This window comes from Mobula birostris, chromosome 9 (assembly GCF_030028105.1).
Source record: "Mobula birostris isolate sMobBir1 chromosome 9, sMobBir1.hap1, whole genome shotgun sequence".
NCBI lineage: Eukaryota > Metazoa > Chordata > Chondrichthyes > Myliobatiformes > Myliobatidae > Mobula > Mobula birostris.
The window spans coordinates 35,893,931-35,910,991 of NC_092378.1; the positions used below are offsets into that span (position 1 = coordinate 35,893,931).

Genomic DNA, 17,061 nt, shown 5'->3' on the forward strand with positions numbered 1-17,061 from the left:
CTTCATTGTCCAAGCCATCTTTTATCAGCATTCAAACAGGCATTGGAATGAATGAACACACACACACACACACACACGCGCCCATGTACACGTGTGTATGTACACACTCATATACTTGCATTCATGTCAACATAGAGCTATTTCAACTGCTTGAAAAACTTTCAAAATTGCTCAAATATATCAGATTTTAACACTGCTAAAATCTGATCTTTATATTATCCTCAGAAAACTCCACATCCCAATAAAGCCTTGCAATTTTTATCAAGGCCGAAACCTACAATCTTTTATAAAAAACTGGTAGAACTGTAAAATACGATACACGATACTGAGCTAGGGGCTACTATATGTGTGGACAGTGGGTATGAGCAATCTCTTGGCCTTAGGTAGCATCATATCTGAAATCCTTTGCCAGTGATCCCAAATCTACCAAGATCTTCCAGTGCAGGTGTGCCCCTGGGTGGGAGAGAGTTTCTGGCTGTGAGGTCCCAGGAACCACAGAACCTGTGGCTTAGTTGGAGACTATGCTAGAAGACTGGGAGTGGTTTGGCTGGGAACAAGACTTCAAGTTTAATATTTTATTTTATAGTTAATTTAAATATTTAGTCATTGGTTAGCAACGGAATATACAAATTGACTAGGAGAGAATCTTGCCCACCAACTGTGTACAGTATCTCAGAAAATTGCTTGTATACTGAGAATAAAATTTATTGTGCCAATTCTAATTGGCATAGTCAGTGTGCAAAGGTTCTTACTGATGGTATGTAATCTGAAGAATGACCCATAATCTCTGGAAATTACAAGAGAAATTACACATACTTACAAAAACAGTTTATCCTACAGTTACAAAACAGGTACTATCCTTGATGATTACAATGTAAGGCTGAGAGAACTAGCTCAACTGAGCCACAGGATATACATTAATATTCTATATGTTTCTTCAGCATGCATTAGGGCCAGTCAAATATCCTCGTGAGTGCTTATGAGACCAAAGAAAGAACTTCTGAAGTCTGATGGAGTTTGGCAGCATCATTCTGGGTTCACTAAGCAACCATACTCCCAGTTAGAAAGCCAGTGAATCATGTGTCAGATATCCAAGTCTATATTTTTCTCTATTTCCCTTTCCTGTTTGGGACAGATACACCAGTGGCTGTTCCTACAGGTAGCCACTGTGAGAGGAGGAGGGAGGTCCTGGGTTGCGGAGGGATTTGCCAAGAGCAGGAAGAAGGAGGCATTATAACAGCATTTGCAGGGAAAGGTTCTTAGGTGAATATCACAGCAAGGGGCAATATTCGCCTGGACTTGAAGGAGGCAATGAACAAAATTTCCCATCTGCTGTACCCAAAAGACAGGTGACAATCATAACCGAGAGATTCTGCAGATGCTGGACTTCAAGAGGAACACACACAAAATGCTGATGGAACTCATTTGGTCAGGCAGCATTTGTGGAAATGATTAAGTTTCAGGCCGCGACCTTTCATCAGCTGGCCTATGGTTGTGAATATGATTGGCACCATCAGCTAATTTGCTTCAGGTCCATTGCAGTCAGTTGGTTATAGCTCGCACTATGCAGATCACTACTGCATCAAGGAGGTAAGAGTAGACAACTTGAGGCAAAAGGAAATTATTTCCTTCTCCTGGGAAGTTATAGATGACTCTGACGAACAACCTGGAGCACTTGGCTGGGAAGACATGGAATTCTCCTGTTATTACTTTCAGCAGTTTGGGCTAACAGCCAACTACAGGAGTATTGGTGCGTGGCAATAATAAAATAAAGGAATCAATTCTGCCGAACAAGGAACGCTAACTTACATTTTTCCGAATCACTGCCTGGTGGCAAATCTGTAATGGTTTTCTGTAGTTGATGATATTTCTGTGGGAATTCCTGGACAAAGCTTCCACATTGGAAAGAAGGGGCTTTTGCAAGGTTAGTGCTGAAGCCTTTCAAGCTTCTTAACAATTTTTTTCATATTGTATGCAAACGTCCATGTAGCTTCCCCTGAACACTTCACTGCACATCCCTAGAAGCCTTCAACTGTGAATGGAAATCAAATACCTGCAGCTGCTAGACATCCGAAAACTGAACTCTGTTTCTCTTCCCGCAGACGCAGCCCAGCCTGCTGAGAATTTCGTGATTCCATCAGTTGTTGCTGCATCAAAGTTTAAACTGATTTTCCTGGAACAGTATGCTATCCTCGCACCTGCACTGGGCTGATATCTGCACTTCTCTTTATCCACAGCCAGATTCAGGCTGTTCACTTCTGGGAATGCACCCGACCTAAACTCACCTCTAAGCTAATTTTTACAGTGCTAAAGGTCACAGTTTATGAACTCATCATGTGAGTATTATATCAAGATACAGGATATCTTTGTCAGCACTGCCTTGATGCCAAGTTGCCACTGCCTCACTGCTTGAGAGTCCTTAGCAGGCTCAATGCTGCCAAGAATTCAGGGGAGGCCAATACCTAATTATCAATGAACCCTGTGCCAGCCTGATGAGCCAGTGAACCCAGAGCTGTTTTCTCTGAGGATGTTACTATTGCTAATTGATCCAGATACCGATGTTGAACAAATTGCACAGAGCTCCCTGTAACGCTGCTAACATTCTTTGGAAAGAATGGAATTTCAGGATTTGAAGTTTTTAAATTTAGGTGTAGCATTGTCTTCAGACTTTAGTGTCGGTACTGACAATGGATGCAACATAGTGCATTTACTGTCAATGCAGTGCCACCTGACTGTGGACACAAAGAGCTTCCCAGGTGATAAAGTTTTCTCCTTCTCCACTTTTCAGAAAGGCATCCAGAGCTAGATCTGAAAATCAGGAGCTCACGCTTCAAGAGGTTTTGCCATTGGTTCCTTCAGTTGGCCAGACTTTCTGGAATGAGTTTTTAACTGATGATTTTGGGCAATGCAAACTTTTCCTTTATGAGGTGAATCTGTTGCTACAATAGTTGTGATAGAACTTGGTTTCAACTGACGGAAACAAGATTGCAGCTCATAGATAGCCACTAAAAAGATTAGCAGTTAAGTGCTGCCTGGATGGTGAACCCACCATAATAAGTGGGGCATGGATTCTGCAGCAGTCAAGCAGACTCAGGTTAACTGCTGTCTGCCATTCTAGTACACATTTTCCTGCACCACCCTGTTCCACCCACCATATATTTAGATGTGAAAAGGGCAAGCAGAAGATGTTGCCTTTCAACTTCTAGTTTGTTTTTTTCTAATACGGGTCTTGGAGAGAAGTGAAAGAGGATGGACCTCAAAACTAAACTGCCTGAGGCAGCATTTTCTTGCTTTATTCAATCCCCAAAATTGTTGGATTGTTTCTACGGCAGTGTTGAAGCTCATGTGAAAAGTCAAATGTAAATGATTCTAGGGCAGCATTAAGATTTAATTACTTTCCTAGGTAACAGAATAATATTAGCTTTTCTGCTCCAAGGGAATATAGCTTTCAAACAAAGTCAGCCAAACTGGAATTTCATAAACCTTTTACGTTTATAAGATTTTACACATGGACTGAAATTATGACATCCACACATCTAAAAACATTTTAATTAATGTGTTCTCCCATTTTTTTCCCTGTGCATATATTTCATTCGCAATTCAAATAAGGATGTAATATTGCCACTCATTGCAAAACTGAAACTCTTCCTTGTCAGCATTTTGAGTTAAAAGAAAATCAATAAACTGAGTTACACCAAATAACCAAGTTAAGGTTTTTAAGGCACAGTTAGAAACAATTATTTAAAATACACATTTAATGAGATAATAGCATAGAATTAAAAATAATAATGCAACAATCAGAAATTATTCAAAAACACTAACAATATATTCAAAAGCACTGACAAAAACACTGGCAGGCCGATGGGACGAGGCAGATTAATGGTTTGGCCTGGACTAGATGGGCTGAATGGCAGTTCTGTGCTGTAGTATTCTATGATACTATTTGCTGAATACAGATTCACAGGAATTGGTGTTAAAATTAGGGCTTAATGAGGAAAGAGAAAAAAGATTATGAGAGAAAACTGGCAGGGAACATAAAAACCGACTGTAAAAGCTTTTATAGATATGTGAAAAAAAAAGATTCGTTAAGACAAATGTAGGTCCCTTACAGTCAGAAACAGGTGAATTGATCATGGGGAACAAGGACATGGTAGACCAATTGAATAACTACTTTGGTTCTGTCTTCACTAAGGAGGACATAAATAATCTTCCGGAAATAGTAGGGGACAGATGGTCTAGTGAGATGGAGGAACTGAGGGAAATACATGTTAGTAGGGAAGTGGTGTTAGGTAAATTGAAGGGATTAAAGGCAGATAAATCCCCAGGGCCAGATGGTCTGCATCCCAGAGTGCTTAAGGAAGTAGTCCAAGAAATAGTGGATGCATTAGTGTTAATTTTTCAAAAATCTTTAGATTCTGGACTAGTTCCTGAGGATTGGAGGGTGGCTAATGTAACCCTGCTTTTTAAAGAAGGAGGGAGAGAGAAACCGGGGAATTATAGACCGGTTAGCCTGCAATCGGTGGTGGGGAAAATGCTAGAGTCAGTTATCAAAGATGTGATAACAGCACATTTGGAAAGCGGTGAAATCATCGGACAAAGTCAACATGGATTTGTGAAAGGAAAATCATGTCTGACGAATCTCATAGAATTTTGAGGATGTAACTAGTAGAGTGGATAGGGGAGAACCAGTGGATGTGGTATATTTGGATTTTCAAAAGGCTTTTGACAAGGTCCCACACAGGAGATTAGTGTGCAAACTTAAAACACATGGTATTGGGGGTATGGTATTGACGTGGATAGAGAATTGGTTGGCAGACAGGAAGCAAAGTGTGGGAATAAACGGGACTTTTTCAGAATGGCAGGCAGTGACTAGTGGGGTACCGCAAGGCTCAGTGCTGGGACTCCAGTTGTTTACAATATATATTAATGACTTAGACCAGGGAATTAAATGAAGCATCTGCAAGTTTGCGGATGACACGAAGCTGGGTGGCAGTGTTAGCTGTGAGGAGGATGCTAAGAGGATGCAGGGTGACTTGGATAGGTTAGGTGAGTAGGTAAATTCATGGCAGATGCAATTTAATGTGGATAAATGTGAGGTTATCCACTTTGGTGGCAAAAACAGGAAAACAGATTATTATCTGAATGATGGCCGATTAGAAAAAGGGGAGGTGCAACGAGACCTGGGTGTCATTATACACCAGTCATTGAAAGTGGGCATGCAGGTACAGCAGATGGTGAAAAAGGCGAATGGTATGCTGGCATTCATAGCAAGAGGATTCAAGTACAGGAGCAGGGAGGTACTACTGCAGTTGTACAAGGCTTTGGTGAGACCACACCTGGAGTATTGTGTGCAGTTTTGGTCCCCTAATCTGAGGAAAGACATTCTTGCCATAGAGGGAGTACAAAGAAGGTTCACCAGATTGATTCCTGGGATGGCAGGACTTTCATATGATGAAAGACTGGATTGACTAGGCTTATACTCGTTGGAATTTAGAAGATTGAGGGGGGATCCTATTAAAACGTATAAAATCCTAAAGAGATTGGACAGGATAGATGCAGGAAGATTGTTCTCGATGTTGGGGAAGTCCAGAACGAGGGGTCACAGTTTGAGGATAAAGGGGAAGCCTTTTAGGACAGAGATGAGGAAAAACTTCTTCACACAGAGAGTGGTTAATCTGTGGAATTCTCTGCCACAGGAAACAATTGAGGCCAGTTCATTGGCTATATTTAAGAGGGAGTTAGATATGGCCCTTGTGGCTAAAGAGATCAGTGGGTATGGAGAGAAGGCAGGTACAGGTTTCTGAGTTGGATGATCAGCCATGATCATACTGATTAGCGGTACAGGCTCAAAGGGCAGAATGGCCTACTCCTGTACCTATTTTCTAGGTTTCTATGTTTCTAAAACTCCTAGATTTGACATTTCATCACAAATCAGTAAGGCTTAAGGCAAATTCCAAGCTTGGGAGTAAGTTGGGCACTGGGTAGGTATCCCAAAGCTGCGTCAAATATCTTTGTTGAAACACCTTAGATCATCAAAAGGTGGCAAATAAATTTCATCTTAACGTTTTTCGTGAAGCACCAGTAAATTCCATGATTAATGAGAGTTAGCTGAAAGGAATCCGAGTTGATTGGTTCCTTGACAATTTGATGATTTTAGCCTTTCACCATGCATACTCTGCCCAAAGATCATTCTACTAATGACAAACGTTTTGACATTAAACTTGCATTTGTAACTTGCAAGTTTCAAACTAAGCTCTTATACAGATGAAGAACAACTATGCTAAAGCTGTAGCCCCGATCAATCCCTACAGAGTAGTGAGTTTAGCCCTAAGAGTGCCCTCAGTATTTTGAAACTGAATCTCATTATGCTGCTGAAGTTGAAATCTGAAAGCTGCAGAGCAAACATTTTATGCAATATGGTCACTTCTTAATTGTTTCCATTCATAGGTAAAAGGCCACATTTTGCCGTGTTTCCAAATCACACAGTTCCTTAAAAGGAACGGTCTCCCACTATCCACTCTGCAGAGTTACTTCATCATTTAGTTCACTTTCATCCAATCTCCCCTCAGACTTTCCAAAGAAAACCATCACGGCTTTCTAATCTCTAATCTTGTAAATGAAGTTCCTCAGTCCAGGAATGGTTCTTGTAACTTTCTTTTCTGGACCCTCTTTGATGTGTTCACATCTTTCCTGTATCATTGCAACCAGATCTGTTCTGAAGTGTGTTCCTCTGGCATCTTGTGTGTGTTGCCTGTTTTGAAACTTTGACAGAGTTTAAGATAGGAGGATTAAGCAATTTGAAAAGTCTTGCCATTGTTTTGTCCATAAAATTCAGAATTAACTATTCTCTATTGTTAGCTGATCTGCAGTGTCAGAACAGATTAACTAAAACCCAGACCATCTCATCCTCATCAGTGTAAGTATTCAGTGATGGCATTGGGTACTTATAGCACCCTTGCCTTTTCTAAACTCATATTTCAATTTTTGCCATTTTATTCAGTGATCTATGTTACAGAAGAAAACAATAATTCTATTTGCATAATGCATGCAATTCATACTTCTCAAACTGCAAATACAATTATTGAGCTTCTGAATCCAAATACTAGATATAGGGAGCCCAAAATCAACTCACAGTGCATCACCCACACAGGAGCAGAGGGACCTGCAGCAATGAGCATACAAGCGTAAGTGCAGGCAGAGAAAACAACTGATAAGACATATAAGATTCTTGGATTTATCAATGGAAGTAGAGTTTAAGGGAAGGGAATGTGCTGATACTGGTCCAATCTCAGCCGGAATATTATATTGAGTTCTGGTTGCCATGTTACAGTAGGATGGGGAACCACAGCAAGAGTGATGCAGTGACTGTACAGAGTAGATAGTGGGAGGCTGTTCCTGTTAAGGGACTGATTGATTGATTTAGAAACAGTGAAAAGACTTCCTCAGTCAAAAAGAAACTCAAAAAAGCTAAGTTTTGTCAACCATTGTTTTTTGTTGATTCGCTGCAGTTTCCAAGTCATTCTCATACAGATAATCTTCACATTTATTTTGATAACTGACTTATTTGCTTTACCAGGAATTCTTGTTTTTTGATCTACGTTGCAGGATGATGCCAGCGGCCAATGCAGCCAGCAGCGAAACCTGCAGACAGTTCACAGAACTACTTCTCCTTCTTTTAAATATACTCTACTACTAATCCGTGTAAAATCAGAGCCTGTAATTTACATTTCCATATGTGTTTTTGGGCCGACCGAGAGATCTCAGCTTTTGCTGTCTCCGAGGGAATTCAGTGTGGTTGAGAATGGAGTGTGTGGCCTAACACCAGAGTGCAAACCAATGATCGACTCCAATTCCCGACCTGATTAAAGTATTGAGCAAGATCAAAATCAACCAGGATGACAGCAGAAAGCGAGCTAGGAATTCAACACTGTCTGCCTAAGCTTGACCGCTCTCCCTCTCGCTCATTGCTACAGGAGGAAGGTGCAGGAGGCTTGGGTCTTGTTGTGTGTGCACAATGCCATATCAATTTAAAAATATGGAGGTGAGGTTAACTGGTATATTCACTTGGCAGAGAGAGAACAACAGACCAATGCTCAGTCCCACTCCCTGGCCTTCTCCCCATAACCTTTGTTGCCGTGACCTATCAAGAACCTATGAAACTCTGCCTTAAATGCACCCAACAACCTGATGTTATCAGTCAACAGTTGGTGCTAAGGTGAGTCATTGTGCTAAAAGAAATAGATCCACACATTACACTTACACCCCCTTTAGATGAATGTAACATAAAACTGTATATGTAACAAAACATGCAATTTCACTTTAACTATATTCAAGTAAACATGCTTTCACAGTAACAGTCCATAACTAACTTCACCATACTGAAGGTTCAATCTTTTGGGTAGTGCTCGGTTTCTTTCAGTATAGCACCTTTGTACCTGTGGAGTGGCAGTAGGTTTGGCAGGTGTCTTGCCAAAGACAACTTTCTCTGTTGCGGGTGTCCCATTGCTTTTGGGGACATGATCATAAGACCACAAGACATAGGAGTAGAATTAGGCCATTTGGCCAATCGAGTTTGCTCCACCATTCAATCATGGCTGATCCTCAGCCCCACTCCACGGCCATTTTCCCGTAACATTTGATGTCGTGGCCAGTCAAGAACCTCTCAACTTCTGCCTTAAATACACCCAACAATCTGGCCTCCACAGCTGCCTGTGCTAACAAATTCACCATCCCCTGTCGAAAGAAATTTCTCCGCATTTCTGTGTTAAATGGATGCCCTCTCTCCTGAGGCTGTGCTCTCTTGTCCTAGACTCTCCCGCCATGGGAAACATCCTTTCCACATCGTACATATCTAGGTCTTTCAAGATTCAAAAGGTTCCAATGAGATCCCCCCTTCATCCCAGAACTATCAAACGTTCTGCATATGATAACCCTTCCATTCCTGGAATCATCTTGTGAACCTCCTCTGAAATCTCTCCAATGCCAGCACATCTTTTCTTAGATAAGGAGCCCAAAACTGTTCACATACTCAAGGCGAAGCCTCACCAGTGCCTTTTAAAGCCTCAGCCTCACATTCCTGCTCTTATATTCTAAACCTCTTGAAATGAATGCTAACATTGTATTTACCTTCCTCACCACTGACTCAACCAGCAAGTTAACCTTTAGGATGTTCTGCACAATGACTCCCAAGTCCCTTTGCATCTTAATCATATGAACTCAATCATATTGTGATCACTACCTCCTAAGGGTCCTTTTACATTAAGCTCCCTAATCTCCGGTTTATTATAAAACAACCAATCCAGTATAGCTGATCCCCTAGATCTCCTAGTAGGCTCAATGACAAACTGCCCTAAAAAGCCATCTTGTAGATATTCAACAAACTCTCTCTCTTGAGATCCATTTCCAACCTGATTATCTCACTTGACCTAATGTTGAAATCTCCCATGTCCTTTTGACACACCGTTTTTATGTCCCATTGTAAGCTGTGGTCCACATCCCAGCTACTGTTGGGAGGCCTATATATAACTGCCATCAGGGTCCTCTTACCCATTGCAGTTTCTTAACTCAACCCAAAAGGAGTCAGGAATTTGATGTCACTCTTTACCAGCAGCACCAGACCACCCCCTCTGCCTACTTTCCTATCTCTCTGATTTAACGTATAACCTTGGACAATCAGCTCTCAAATACAACCATCCTTCAGCCACGATTCAGTGATGGTCACAACATCGTACCTGACAATATTTATTAGTGCAACAAGATCATTCACCTTATTTCTTATACTTTGTACATTGAGATATAACACTTTTGAGCACCGTATTTGCTACCCTTCTTGATTCTGTATCTTTAATGCACTGATACTCAACCTGCTGGCTGCAATTTTGTCCTATCATTTGCCTGCCCTTCCTGACAGTTTGACTGCTGTTATCTTTGCTTTTTCACCATCTGTCCTATCCTGAGACCCTTCACTCCAGTTCCCACCTCCCTGCCAAATTAGTTTAAACCCACCCTAACTACTCTAGCAAACCTGCCTGCGAGAATATTGGTCCCCCTCGGGATCAGGTGCAACCCATCACTTTTGGACAAATCATACCTCCCCCAGAAGAGATCTCAATGATCCAAGAGATCCGTCACTGAGAAGCAAGTCCAGTGGTTGTAGTGTGTCCGTCTTGTTGGATGCAATCGACTCAGGTGTGTTCTTCAGCTGAGCATCCAGTATTTGGTCCACATGTCTCCATGTATGATCTCAAAAATCCACTGTGTACATCAGTTGTCCAGTTCTTGTCACTATCTTACTGGGTGTCCACTTGTCTTCTTGGTTATGATGCACTAGGACTTCCTAGCTAACCTCAAAACTCTTTGCTGATTCACTTGGCAACTGGCTGAACTGTTTATTCTGCAGCTCCCTCTGTAGATCTGGTTTCAGGAGGTCTATGCGGGATCTCAGATTCCTGTCCATGAGCAGCATTGCAGGTGTTTGATTTGTCATCGCATGAACGGAGTTCCGATACACAAAAAGTAGAGAAAAGTCCTCTTTGTCCATGGCTTTAATGAACTTCTTGAAGGTTTGCAAAAACCTTTCAGCTAACCCATTCCTTGCTGGGTGGTGAGGAGCTGACTTGAAATGCCTGAACTCTTCTGACGTGTATTGAGGTCTGTTGTCACTCACAATTTGTTCTAGTACGCCACTGCAGGAGAAGATAGTCCTCAGAGTGGAAACAGTCTTTTCTGAGATGGTTGACTTCATTAGTGTCACCTCCGGCCACCGAATGAGCAGCCACAGCAATCAGAAATACGGGGTCCATGAATAGCTCCACAAAGTCAATATACACTCTTTGCCTTGGTGAAGATGACCACTCTTACTGTGTAACAGTGTCTGTGGGGCTGCATTTTGAACTTTGTTGCATCCCGAATACCTTTTGGTCAAGTCTTTAATCTGTCTGTCTATTCCTGGCCACCACACGTAGCTCCAGGCAAGCCTCTTCATCTTGACTGTACCCAGGCATCCTTCATGCAGATTATCTAACACTCTGGTACACAATTTAGAGGGAACTACAACACGTGATCCACCCATCAACATTCTTTGACATATGGGCAGTTGGCCTCGTCTCTCTGAGAACTCTGGAAACATAAGCTGGCCATCCTTGCATAGTGATGTCATAGACTTCTGACAATGTTGGGTCATTACTTGTTTCTCTTTCTATTTCCAAATTTGTTCCCGGCAACTGGTCCTCTGACACTGAGTGAAACACCTCTGCTGGGTCACAGTATGCGAAGACTTCTTGAGTTGCCAACAGTGGAAGACGTGACAAGTTGTCAGTGTAGCCGTGTTGTTTGGTACCCTTGAACTCTATGTCATAAGAGTGGGCTCCCAGAAAAAGTGCCCAATGTTGCAACTGGGTAGCGGTCATCACTGGAATTCCCTTCCTGGCATTGAAAAATGGACACAAGGGGCTGCTGATCTGTCACTAGAGTAAACTTTTGTCCATTGAGGTAGTGGGGGAACTGTACTCTCCATACGAGACTAAGGGCCTCCGAGTCGATCTGTGCCTAGTTGTGTTCTGCACTCGTCAGTGATCTTGAAGCAAATGCAATTGGATGTTCAGACCCATCTTTCATAATGTGTGACAAAATGGCATCAATCCCACAAGGGGATGCATCACACGCCAGTTTGATGGGCAGAGATGGGTCATAGTGGGTGAGCAGTTCCTCTGATGTTATCAATCTCTGTGTTTCCTTGAGTGCTCTTTCACATCTTGCTGACCATTCCCACTTTGCTCCTGTCTGGAACAGTGTGTTCAATGTGTGCAGCACTGTAGCAATGTTTAGGAGAAACCAGCGGTAGTAGTTTATCAGCTCAAGTATGACCTGAGGTGTGACACATTTTCTGGTTTGGGCACTTGTAGCACTGCCTCAATCTTCTCTTGTGACTTATGTAAGCCCTGCTTGTCAATGACATGTCCACAATGTGAGATTTCATTCTTGAAAAACTCACATCTCTCTCTCTTTGCGCGCAGACCATACTCACTCAGCCTGGTAATCACTCTACCAAGGTTCTAGAGGTGCTCTTCACCATTTTTGTCAGTCACAATGATGCCATCAAGGTAATATTGTGTTTCTGGGACATTTTGGAGCACTTGGTCCATTGTTCTTTTCCAAATTGCTGGAGATGATGCGACGCCAAAGATGAGACGATTATACTGGATTAGTCCCTTGTGAGTGTTGATTGTGAGGAACTGCCTGCTTGACTCCTCAATCTCCATTTCCAGATAGGCTTGTGGCAAGTCAATCTCTGAAAACCTCTCCTCACTTGCTAAAGATATAAAAATATCTTCTATTTGTGACACAGTACACAGCACAGGGTTGATGCTCACTTTGAAGTCCCCGCATATGTGAATGGCTCCAGCCTTCTCTTTCTAGATCACTGGGACAAGGGGCGTGGCCCAATCGCTCCACTCAACCTTGGAGCGAATTCCAGGCACCTCCAATCTCTGGTCAGCATCCAGTTGAGGATGTAGTGCACAAGATGGATGATGCATGAGTGCATGTATAACTTGGACACTGAATTTAGAATTTAAATCTTACATCTATCCCACAACATGAGGGAGTAAAAATCTTTGCGTTATGACTCCGTTGCAAAGTACAGACATGTGAATTTGAAAGTCTAATGGCTTGTAGAAAGTAGCTGTCCTGTAGCCTGTTGGTCCTGGCTTTAATGCTGTGGTACCATTTCCCAGACAGAGGCAGCTGAAACAGATTACGGTTGGGCTGACTGGTGTTCCCAATGATCTTCCAGGCCTTCTTTCTGCACCTGCTGCTGTATATGTCTTCAATGAAGGGAAGTCCCCGTCCACAGATGTGCTTGGCTGTCCCTACCACTCTCTGCTTTTTTTGCCACCAAGCCGGTGTGTACAGTCCAGGTGAGATCATCGAGAAAATACATGGGTTTCATGGCAAAATACATGTAAATACATGCACATCTCCAAGTGGCAATTTGATTAAAAGCATTGTTGTTATTTTAAGTACTGTACAGATTTAAGCACATAATCTCATAATCAGAATCAGGTTTATTATCACTGGCATATGACGTGAAATTTGTTAACTTAGCAGCAGCTCAATGCAATACATAATCTAGCAGGGAAAAAAAATAATAAACAAGTAAATCAATTACGTATGTTGAATAGATTTTAAAAAAGTGCAAAAGCAGAAATACTGTATATTTAAATTAAAAGTGAGGTAATGTCCAAATATTCAATGTCCATTTAGGAATCCGATGGCAGGGGGAAGAAGCTGTTCCTGAATCGCTGAGTGTGTGCCTTCAGGACTTCTGTACCTCCTACCTGATGCAACAGTGAGAAAAGGGCATGCCCTGGGTGCTGGAGGTCCTTAATAATGGACGCTGCCTCTCTGAGAAGACTTCTCTTCTTCAGTTGCCAACAGTGGAAGACGTGACAAGTTGTCTGCATTGCTGTGTTGCTTGGTAAACTTGAACTCTATGTTATAAGAGTGGGCTTCCAGAAAAAGTGCCCAACATTGCAACTAGGTAGCGGTCATCACTGGAATTCCCTTCCTGGCATTGAAAATGGACACAAGGGGCTGGTGATCTGTCACTAGAGTAAACTTCTGTCTGCAGGCATAGTGGATGAACTCTTTTACTCTCCATACTAGACTGAGGGCCTCTCAGTTGATCTGTGTACGGTTGTGTTTTGTGTTGGCTAGTACCCAAGATGGAGCTGACTAGATTTACAACCTTCTGCAGCTTCTTTCGGTCCTGTGCAGTAGCCCCTCCATACCAGACAGTGATGCAGCCTGTCAGAATGCTCTCCACAGTACAACTATAGAAGTTTTTGAGTGTATTTGTTGACATGCCAAATCTCTTCAGACTCCTAATAAAGTATAGCTGCTGTCTTGCCTTCTTTATAACTACATCGATATGTTGGGACCAAGTTAGATCCTCAGTGATCTTGACACACAGGAACATGAAGCTGCTCACTCTCACTAATCTAGTTAAAATGTGGAGTAAGGAATGAATAGGGCATTTCAGAAAGGTCTTCTTGATTAGAATTTTAATCCTGATTTATTATTCAGGGGAAGAGGAGCAGGGTTATCTTCCTTGTGCCCGAGGCATCTTTCATGCTACAAGCCACAAACCAGAATACATTATATATTTATCTTATCTAGTCTTTGCGGGTTCCAAACTTGCCTTGCAGAACAGCCATAACTACAATTCAATAGCCATAACCTATTTTGGACGATGCCATGCTATAGAGATCTGTATCACTGCATGGAGTAGTTTGCTTTCCTTCTAACGATGCTGGGACCAATGTTCCCTCTAAGGTGTGTGTGCATGTGTGCGCACACACTCAACTTTTGCTACTAGCTCACAAAGGAACTTAAACTGCATACAAAAGTTTGTCACCACCTATCTCATTGGCAGGTTAAGTATATTTCATGATCATACACAATCACATTTCCTTTTCTAGTTTCTGATGCGGACAGTGTTGACAACGTTGGAGTTTGTGATGATTTGTCTGCAGATTTTAGAACTGGCTTACTTACACTGTTTTTATTGAGGACATTATTGATTCACTACATCGAATTCCAAAGAAGCAAAGGGCATGAAACTGCTAGTTCATTTGAAGCAGAATAGCTTAATGAAACTGTAGAAACTGCTACACCAAAAATTCATGAGGTCAGGAACATGCAACTATGAGAAATATTAATGTTCAATACAGAAACTGGCATTACCTGCGTGTATTGTCACTATGCAAAAGTTGCTGGAGATTTTGCAAGTGGGAAGAAGTGGAGTGATATTTGGAAACTTGAGTTTTTAAAAGCATCATTTAGCAAGCAAATCACATTGGATGGCGAGAGAACCCTTCATTACTTGCTATAGGCTTGATACGTATTTTTGTAAGAGTGCAGATGAACGCAAGTAAACATGATCAAACCCAGAGGAGATCAAAGTTCTTATTGACCGTTATTATATATCTTTTTTGAAACAAACAATAAACTGGACTTGATAGTTAACGATCCTTAGAATAGCTTCAGGTTTTCTTCCATCTAAAAATTCAGTGTGCACATTTTGTTGTCACTGGGCAAAAAATTGCACAGCACAAGATTTTTGTGCACACTGGTTGTTACAAATTAGAGGGAACACTGGCTGGGATGTCTCTTTCTATGGCTAATGTAAAAGAATCATTTTGGTCTATGTTTCCTGCTCCTAAGCTCTTTGTGAACCATGTTCCTACTGAGGCCTGCAGTGCAGTGTGTTGGGCATTTGCTGTGGAGGAGATCAGCTCTGATTTACAGTTCTCTCCAGATTGCTGAACACAGCAGAAGTCCTTTAATAATATCCACCTTTAGCACGCATACAGTCTAATCAGCTGCTTCTGGGAATAATCCAAGCTCTCTCAGTACTCCAGGACAGCAGGCAAGACCTCATCATGCTGAGGCTCCTCACATACAGAGGTGCACTTGAGCATTTTCTTTTAAAGGACAGCATTCTGCACAGGATTCAAGACGAATGTGACCATTGCTTCTCTCAGAATGCTGGCATTGTGCTTCTTATTGCTATTTTATATAGTCCTCTAACTCTATTTTAGTTTTCTAACATATTGCTTTGAAAACTTTACCACAGAAAGCACCCTCATATTCTGGCCCTCTTCCAAGATGCATGCAGACTTCAAAGGAAATTCCATGCAACAACATTTATCTATCACAGCACAAAAACTGCCACCTGCAGCATCAACGAACATTTATTTCAGTCACTTACCTTGAGGCTTTGGACTTGCGTGTGATTTGACTGTGATTGGGGTATTTCTCCCATTTATGTCCTGAGCATCATTTCTTGCTGTACTCCTGAAAGTTCTTACAATTGGCTTAGAAGAATTTGGCAGACTGGACCTACGGTCTGATGCAGAAAACTTCAAGTGTTTGAAACTGTTGGCTGTGGATAAAACAACAGAAAGAACCATTATAAAGATTAGCTGTGGTTAGCACTTTCAATTTGGCAATTTATTTTTGATTTCCTCACATCTGAAGACTACATTAACTGAATACTTCATCTTGAATTGCTTTTGACAGAAAAATATTGTCAATAACTCAATTTTTTTTATAGTTAGCAGTCATTACTGTGATGGAGTAAGGTCAGTCTTGATTGAAGTTAAAAGAATCAATACATTGTTTGAACCATTATCCAGGCCAATAAAAAATCTCTTCAATGAAGCATCCATCATCAAGGACTCCCACCACCCCAGGCCATGCTCTCCTCTCTGCTGCCATCATAGAGGAGGGACAGGAGGCTCAGGACCCACACCACCAGGTTCAAAAACAGTTACTACCCCTCAACCACTGTGCTACTGAACCAGAGGGGATAACCTCTCAGCTTAACTTCCCCCACCACTAAACTGTTCCCACAACCTATGGACTCACTTTCAAGGAATCTATATCTCATATTCTTGATATTTATTGTTTATTTATTTATTATTATTTTCTTTTACTTTGTATTTTCACAGTTTGTTGTCTTTGCTGTGCATGCCCACAAGAAAATGAATCTCAGGGTTGCATATCGTGACATGGACCCATCCCATTAACCGAGGGGTCCCTGGACCCCAGATTGGGAACCCCTACTCTAGACTGAATTATAATATTTGTACAAAAATGGATGAGAAAATAGTGATGAGGAATAGAAACATTTTGGAGAAGTGCGGCGAAAAGGCAAGGTGGCAAGGCCTGTATCCATTCACTGTGACTCTCTCAGGCACAAATATTCGAAGTTCCAAGTAAACTTACTGTCAAAGCATGTATATGTTATGAAATACAACCCTGAAATTCATTTTCTTACAGGCATTTGGAATAGAAGAAGAAAAGCTATACCCAAAGACCGACAGATCGTGCAAGGACAAAAAGAAACAAATAATAAACAAACAAACAAACAAATAAATCTGAGAACACGAGTTGCAGAGTCCTTGAAAGCGAGTCCAAAGGTTGTGTTCAATGATTAGTTCAGTGTTGTGGTGAGTGAAGATGTCCATGCTGGTTCAGGAGCCTGATGGTTGAAAG

At 41.7% G+C, this 17,061-nt stretch overlaps 2 protein-coding genes across 7 annotated transcripts in view; both read right to left on the reverse strand.

Moving 5' to 3' along the window:
* LOC140202675 (FYVE, RhoGEF and PH domain-containing protein 4-like) overlaps nt 1-17,061 on the reverse strand; it is a 267,757-nt gene that overhangs the window by 66,837 nt on the left and 183,859 nt on the right. For all 5 annotated transcript variants that reach the window (XM_072267819.1, XM_072267824.1, XM_072267823.1 and 2 more), the window contains exon 2: nt 15,773-15,946. In XM_072267819.1, the coding sequence (XP_072123920.1) occupies nt 15,773-15,946 (174 nt within the window). The remainder of the gene's footprint in view (nt 1-15,772; nt 15,947-17,061) is intronic.
* bicd1a (bicaudal D homolog 1a) overlaps nt 15,857-17,061 on the reverse strand; it is a 424,408-nt gene continuing 423,203 nt past the window's right edge. The window contains exon 10 of one of the 2 annotated variants that reach the window (XM_072267812.1): nt 15,857-15,946. In XM_072267812.1, the coding sequence (XP_072123913.1) occupies nt 15,904-15,946 (43 nt within the window). In that variant the 3' untranslated portion in view covers nt 15,857-15,903. The remainder of the gene's footprint in view (nt 15,947-17,061) is intronic. The other variant, XM_072267813.1, reaches the window with a different exon arrangement.